Genomic DNA, 7,824 nt, shown 5'->3' on the forward strand with positions numbered 1-7,824 from the left:
CTAAATTAGGGGATTGCCAGTGACGTCTGCTAAAAAAACAAGAGGCAGAAAGCGCACGTTGTTTTGCTTCGCCAGAGCTGGGGTAGGTCTTTTCAGCCCCGCCTTCCCCGTGCCTCGCTCCCCGATCCTGGTAGAGCCGGTTGCCTGTGGGCTCCGGGACATGGCAGCGATTCCAGGACACAAAGGCAACGATGACCGACAGCGGGGTCACTCTGGCGGAGAGAACGCGGGCGGCACGGATCTGTACCCGGGCGACCCTTCTCCTCCTCCAGGGCAGGGAGTCCTCTCCGCCAGGCAGCCATGCGGGGCGGGGCGCTTCACCGCCGGCCTCCTCCACAAGGCAGCCCCCAGCGGCGTCCCCCGGTGACCCTTCCCTCACCACTGCGCGGGACAAGAGTGCAGCAGAAAGCGCGCCCGCTTCCTCGGCCGCCCTCCCTCCCTCCTTCTCTCCCGCCTTCCAGCCAGCCCTGTCTCACGCATGCGCAACCGCCCGGAGGCCGCTGGGAAACGTAGTCGCGCTGCGTCCCTAACGGCTCCATTTTCTCCCGGTCGCCGCAAGAATTGCGCATGCGCAGGTCCGCCCCCTCCCCTCGGGCGTTACCGCCCCCTCTGCCGCGGCGCGCGGTATCCCGGGCAGCGGTGGCACAGCGCGGATTGGCCGGGAGCCGCGGGGCGGGACGCGAGGGGCGCGCTGATTGGCTGGGGCGGCTGTCAGGCGCCGCGGGGTGATGGATGCGGGTGCCCGCTGAGGAGGGAGGGACGGAACGCTCCCCGTTTCCCCTCGGCGTCCGGCGCCGCGCTGGGCACAGCCCTACCCGCAGCGCGGGGTGGTGTTGCATGGTTSTGTGTTCCCCTCTCCTAGGAAAGCCCTCGGAGCCGCTCCATCCCGGGGCGAGCTGGTAGGAGGCGAGACTCCTCCAAAGTCCCGGTGCCCTACCGCAAAAGCATCCCCCTCTCCCCGCGATCTCCCTCAGCATCCCCGTGGGCCGCTCTCCTCGCAGCCTCCGCACAACTTCACCGGAGCCTCCGCCTTCCCCGGGGCTTCCTCCTCCCCACGCCCACGCCGGCCGTGAGCCGCCCGCCCCCTGGCTCGGCCCGCATCTCCGCCGCCTTCCCTCCCTCCCCAAACGTGAGTAAAGGGAGGCGGGACGAATGGATATGCGGAGGTTCCGGGCGGGGGAAGGGATTGAGTGTGTGCGATGAGTGTGTGAGTGTGTGTGTGTCTGTGTGTGTGTGTGTGTACACAGCGCTGGGAGGGAGCGCATGCGCCCTGCCTGGCGGGGCCGAATGTTTCCCAAGTGTTTGAAACTGGTTTTTGGGTTTTCCACGTTGGATCTAGCGCGGCGTATGGGAGCGAGGAGGCTGCGTTGATATCGCCGGGGAGCGGCGGCGGCGGCGGCGGTGAGGAGGAGAGCGGGGAAGGGGGGAGCGGAGGAGAAGCGGAGCAGAGCGGCGCTGGCGCAGGCAGAGGGGCTGCCGCTGCCTCTGACAGACACTTTGCAGAGCACATTTTGTTTCCAGATTGTTTCGGAGGAGCTGGTTTAAGCCCCCCTCCTTTCTCCTCCTCCTCCTCCCCCCCTCCCCTCCCTCCCCACACACACACACACACACAAATCCCTCTGATTGTTCTTACCACCTCCTTCGTGAATTACCCACAACGACAGCCATTCAATCAGCTGCTGCTGGCTGTAGGGGACTAGCGGAGGGTGTGTGTGTGTCTCTCTCTCTCCCTCTGTTTCACACAAGAGGAGTCAGATGTAGCTTCCCTCGTTTTTTGGGGGGGAGCTACCGAGAGAGGTGGGCAGGGAGTGAGACCTTCATCGGGGTTACCGTCTTTGAAGGGAGCAGCACTTGCTCTCACACAGAGAGGTGTGGGGAAGGATTTTTTTTTTCTTCGCCGGATGAAAATGTTGAGTCCTGCAAACGGAGACCAGCTTCACCTAGTGAACTATGTGGAGGATTATCTGGACTCCATCGAGTCTATGCCCTTCGATCTGCAGAGAAATGTCTCCTTGATGAGGGAAATTGACGCCAAATATCAAGGTAAGTGCTTTCTATATATGTGTGTGTCCGTGTGTGCGGTGTGGGGCTCGGGGGGGAGGGTGTCTTTCCCTTTCTTTCCTTTAGAGCTGAGCCTCGGCTCCGTTTGCCCCTCTGCACCCCACAGGGATGGTAGTTTTATTTTTGGGAGGTAAAAGGAGGAAGAAAGCCGGGAGGAAAGATCCGAGGAGAGAGAGGGACTGATCTGCAGCGTTAGCTCTTGTCATGGGGCGGAACAAAAGGTCTCCGGCTTTTCTTATTAAGCAAGGACTCTGCTTTTCTGTGTAAATTGCTGGCCAAGAAGGCGGGGGCAGGGAAGTGGGGTGTGCGGTGCACAAAGGGGGGCCGTCCCTGGCCATGGGGCTGAGGTGGAAGGGTTTGGGGGTACGGAAGAAAGTGCTGGGTGGATAGAGAGGGAGAGATTACAGCACAACATTTAGGAATGTACAGTATTCATTATGGCTGTAGTAGGGGAGAGAGGCAGCTAGTGAGGGAGGGAGGGAAGGAGGGAGGGAGAAGAGGAGAGCGGGGTTAGGCGAGAGTGGGGGGGCAGGGTGTGCTTTCTTCGCTCCCTGCTCGGTGGGTTTCGTTTCACCCGGTGAAACAGCCCCGCTCCGTGGGGTGGGGGAGCGGGGGGCAGGACCGGCGTGTGCGGTGTGAGTGGGGCGGGGGGGGCACACGGTCGCGTTTACGGCTGGGCTGAGGCGCCCCCTCCCCTCCCCGGCTTCGGGGCACACCGTCCCCGTCCCCACGGGCGGAGGGAAGGAAGAAGAGGCCGGTTTGGGGGACTCGGGGCAGCTTTGTCACTCGGTCGCTGGCGCCCGCTCGTGAAGGGGGGGGGAGGCAGGCTTTATTCTGTGTTGCAGGTAGTGGTGACAGCCCAAGTGCTGGGAGATTGGGACCCCCTCTCTCTCCCTCCCCGTGCCCCCGTGCATGTGGCCTTAGGGGCGGTGAGCAGCGAGCCCTGGCTGCCGTTCCCCCAGCCGCTCCTCGGGCAGCCCGCCATGAGAGCCCGGCAGCTCCTGGGGGAAGGGTCTGGGAGAAACTTCCTCGGGAGCCCGCGGGGGGCTGTTGGGGTGGGAGGGGAAAAAAAGGACAGGGCGGGCATCGTGCCCCACGCAACCCAGTCCAGCGGGCACCTCCGCGCTGTGCTAGGAAGGGGCGTCCGTGCTCCTTTTATAGACAGCTCTCATTAGCATATCGCGCTTTGCCACGCCCGTCGGGGGCGCTGATAGGGCGGGGGCGTCCCCACAGGCCCCTCGCGCTCCGCCYCCCCTTGCGGATTGGCTCCCGGGCTGGGCCGGCCCGTCTCGCGCCCCCGCCCCCTCGTGACGTTTCGAGAAGCAACTTTTCCGTGGGGTTGATTTGAATATCTCGGCCGGCCCCGCCCTGCGCATTCTGATTGGCCGGAACCGCAGCGGCGGGCGGGGCAACCTTGGCCGTCCGGAGTTGACTGACGTGTCCCGGGGTGGGGGGGGCGCCGCTCCTTCCGCAGCGCTTCTCTCTTGAATGGCCGGAGGGGGCGGGCGCGAGCGCGCTCTCCCCCACCGTGATTGGTCGCTTCTCCTTGTCAATCACTCGTTTGTCACTCCGGGAGGCTCCGCTCGGWGCAGGGGGCGGGGCTGCCCCGCTCCCCCGGTCCCGCCGCGGGTTCCGCGGGGACGCCCCGGTTTCCTGCCCSAGAACAATGGCGGCTCCGTCACCTCCGGGGCGGCCCCCGACGCCGCAGAGGGGCGGGGAGGGGGCCGGTCCGTCGTCCGTGTCCCGCTCGTCGTCGTTCCGCGATGTCTCAGCCCCCGGGAGGCTGCGGTGCTGCGCTGGGAATAAAGCTCCGGCAGCATGGTTTGCTCCCTCGGTTAAGCGGCGTTCGTGATGCCGGGAGCGTTCGATCGCAAATCGCGCAGACCGCAGCTTTCCACTGCCGCTGCTGCAGCASGGCGCGGGAGCGCGGTTTCCTGGAATCCCGGGGAGCTCAGGCTCCCGAGGCGGGCAGCTCCAGTTAGATCCCCGAKCCGCAGCACCGCCGCCCAGATGGTTCTTGAGCCGCTGCACCGAGCGAACAGCGCGTTCCCGACGCCGGTGCCGAGCATCCTCGGCGCTGCGGCAGCTCCCGCTCCGTGTCTCACATACCAAACCGCGCTCTGCAGGATCCCAGCGTGCAGCCAGGGCTGCTCCCGCAGAACAGCGCCGGGCGGGAACGGCAGCGTGCAGCGCTAGAACACAAGTTTTCCTAATGCCGAACTTCAGTCAGTGATTGTGCTATTGAGACAGACTATTCTTCAGGGAAGATGCCCACCTGCCAGTCAGATGGGTTAAACTGATGACATAAGTCAAGTGCCAAAGCTTAAAGCATAGAACTTCTGCATTTCAGCCGCTGAAAATAATTAACACTGCTTTTTCAGCCTTCTCGAATSCATCATCTGCTGTATTTTTAAGGGGTCGTTTGGTGGTATCTTGGGATTGGCTTTACTTTTGGTATTTCTTTGTTGTTGTTTTCATAGATACAAAAACCTCAACAGTCGCTTAATATGKTTAACAGCATATCGAAATACTGATTTGGTTAGAATAGCATATACTGCAGAACCAGCTGACCAGTCGTGYTTAAGCGATATGTGAAGCACAAGCTGCAGCTCTAAAATCTAAAGTAAAKCTTGCATAATATTTGTGTCTTCGCTGGAAATCATCTGTGTTTAAAAACTCTGTCCAGGAAAGACAAAACCCAAACCACAGGGTAACTCTTGGTTTGCATATGTGCCACATTCTCCTATAAATAAATAAATTAATTAATGTAAGTTTAAAAAAGTTTTGGTAATGCTGCTTGTATGACAGATCTTGGTTTCTGTTAGATGAATTGAGGTCAGATTTTGAATCAGTRTATTTTGCTTCTCTAAGACAGAATGTTCTAACCTTTGAGAAAGGGAAAATTCAGAGAAGAAAGGAGATGCAGGAAAATCATTTTGAGGGCTTTGTATGGAATGCTGAGCGTCCTGTATGCTTTAGCTGATTCGTGTATCATAATGAAACTCAAAAATATTTTCTTAAAAATAGGTTTGCAGAGYCAGTCTTGAAACTCTAGACACTTTTCGTGCATTGCTGTTTCTTGTAAACTGTTAGAACAATCCTTGAGGTGCAATTGAGGATCTAACACATTTTCAGTGCCAGCCTTTTAAAGGAGAAGTTCTATCTGCTCCCATTGTTGCCCATCATCTTTAATGTTATCTTTCAACTTTATCTCCTGCTCTGCAGTAAATATTTTATGAAGATAATATTTTAGGTTTTTTTAAGTAGCAACATGTATTTTACAGAAAGGAARTAATCTAAACATCCTGGGTAATGTAATCCTAATTCTGCAGTCCAGGGGTTTACATGGCCTTGTATTTTCAGTAGAAATAGCTCAGCAGTATTGGATGAAATAGCTTTGGGTCCAGACCATTTATTTGGTACTTTTGCATCTCCTGTCAAGTAACCCATCAACTAGCTTCTACATTGGTTTGTGCTTTCTCTCCGTCCCACTTGCTTTCTTCCACTCTGTCATTCACTAAAAATGTTTATGTGGTTATACAGAAAATATCCATTCATTTCCCCTCTTATTTTGCAGTTTATTTTTGGAACTTTTGATGGTATGTATATTTGTTTAGTTATTTTTAATTACTGAAAACTTAATAGGGAAGTGTTATCAACATACATTAAAATATATTTAGTCACTTTTTTTTCTAAATCAGCATTTGTATTGCATTCCTGTGGGACCAACTAGAAAAAAAAAGGAATCCAGTGGAGTCATGAGCCGCTTCTTCAAGTAGGAGCTTCAGGGAATCTGTCTTTGATCAGCACTTCATGTTACAAGAAGTTGTTCTGTATGGAAGTAAAAATGGGAGGTTTTGTTTTGCCTTCTCCCTGTCAAAAATATTTATAGTTTTTATTTCTTCTTACAGAGATCTTGAAGGACCTGGATGATTACTATGAAAAATTTAAACGAGAGACAGATGCTGTGCAGAAGAGAAGAATGTTACACTGCATACAGAGAGCCTTGATTCGGAGTCAGGAGCTGGGGGATGAGAAGATCCAAATCGTCAGTCAGATGGTGGAGCTCGTTGAGAACAGAACAAGGCAAGTGGACAGCCATGTGGAACTGTTTGAGACTTGTCAAGAGACTAATGACACCACTGGAAACAGCGGGAAAGCCAGCCAGGATAAATCGAAGAATGAGACAATCGCACAGGCTGAGAAGCCCAACAACAAGAGATCAAGGAGGCAAAGGAATAATGAGAATCGAGAGAATGCCTCAAATAATCATGATCATGATGACATCACCTCAGGAACACCAAAGGAGAAGAAAGCAAAAACGTCCAAGAAGAAGAAACGATCCAAGGCTAAAGCAGAGCGGGAAGCTTCTCCCCCTGACCTTCCTATTGACCCTAACGAGCCAACATACTGCTTGTGCAACCAAGTCTCCTATGGAGAAATGATAGGATGTGATAATGATGAGTGCCCCATTGAATGGTTTCATTTCTCTTGTGTGGGACTCAACCATAAACCAAAGGGTAAATGGTACTGCCCCAAATGTAGAGGAGAAAATGAGAAAACGATGGACAAGGCATTGGAAAAATCTAAAAAAGAAAGGGCGTACAATAGGTAGTTTGTAGACTTTTCACAGTGAAGGAAAAACCCACCAAACCAGTGTATTTATTGTCAGTGTCACCTTTGTTGAGGTGAAAGGATTGTAAAATGTATATTTTTAAAGGAAGTTTAAAACTGAACCATTCCTGTTACAGGGACGGCAATAAGCAATTTTGTTTTTCATTTGGTAAGCTGTAACAAGAGTGTGGTCTGTGGACCAATGTATTCCAAAAGTAAAATCATAAGAATATTTGGGTGTTTCTTAAAAGATAAATTAATAATGTTCTTTATTTCTTTTCTTATTGGTGTTTTTTTTGGGGGGGGGGTGGTTTCATTTTTGTTTTGTTTTGTGCTGGTAGCACTCTACCCATTAAAATTTTGACAAATATCTCTGAAATGTAATTTCATTTTCTTTAATGAATAATATTATTTACCTTTTGAGCAAATTGTTAAATCGTTTAACCACCTGGCTGTATCTGAATAAAGCTGCAATACATKACAAATGTAACTTCTTTTGGTGATAAACAAGCAAGAGCAAACAAAAGGAGGGTAAAATTTGGTTCCTGCTACAAAGTGTCAGTATAACAGTTCAACAGCAAATGTTTAAATAGGCTTAGAGGATTATTTTTTAAAACAAAAAGTTACTGGTTAAATTTTACATGACAAATATTTTATATGCTGGCCAGGTACCACAAAGGCCATTTTAAAATTATTGCATATGTTTTATAATTAACCGGGAAGTGGTTTAGTAATGAGACGTAACATAAAGGAAGCTTTATACTGTCACAGATAGTGGTGTAGCAATCCTTAATTTGTTTAAGTTGTATAAATGTACATTTTCAGTGGAGTTGCACTTACTGTATTATACTTGGAAATACAGCCAAATGCCATTGTGTAAGCAATGTGCATTTCCTGCTGTATGTATGAAAATTGTACAGATGTGATATTAAGAAATAAATGAAATGACTTTGACAGTTTGCTTCTTTAGCAATCTTGTTTAACGATCATTCGTTATAGCTCAAAAAAAAAAGAAATTTGTCTTTAACCTCAGCAGCTGCAGCAAGCTGCTTCTGGAAAGCCTGAAACTGTTATAGTGGTAACCAAATTACAGGTCTCATAATGAATCTCCATAGAGCATATTGCCAGCAAGGTCGTAGGAGAGCCGAA

At 52.1% G+C, this 7,824-nt stretch overlaps 1 protein-coding gene across 1 annotated transcript; it reads left to right on the forward strand.

Annotated features, from left to right (window-relative positions):
* Positions 1–884: 884 nt before the first annotated feature.
* Positions 885–7,624, forward strand: ING1 (inhibitor of growth family member 1). The gene is made up of 2 exons (XM_057390228.1): positions 885–2,043; positions 5,973–7,624. The coding sequence occupies exons 1-2, from the start codon at positions 1,902–1,904 to the stop codon at positions 6,674–6,676; spliced, it is 846 nt and encodes a 281-aa protein (XP_057246211.1). The 5' UTR covers positions 885–1,901; the 3' UTR covers positions 6,677–7,624.
* The last annotated feature ends 200 nt before the right edge of the window (positions 7,625–7,824 follow it).

Source organism: Malurus melanocephalus, unplaced genomic scaffold (assembly GCF_030028575.1).
Source record: "Malurus melanocephalus ecotype Western Australia unplaced genomic scaffold, MMel_1.1 scaffold_1, whole genome shotgun sequence".
In the NCBI taxonomy this organism is placed as follows: Eukaryota; Metazoa; Chordata; class Aves; order Passeriformes; family Maluridae; genus Malurus; species Malurus melanocephalus.

Excerpts from the sequence above, each read along its gene's own strand:
- ING1 (XM_057390228.1), top strand. The coding sequence starts at position 1,902 with ATGAAAATGTTGAGTCCTGCAAACGGAGACCAGCTTCACCTAGTGAAC. Across the intron at positions 2,044-5,972 it reads AATTGACGCCAAATATCAAG|AGATCTTGAAGGACCTGGAT; the intron begins GTAAGTGCTTTC and ends TTCTTCTTACAG.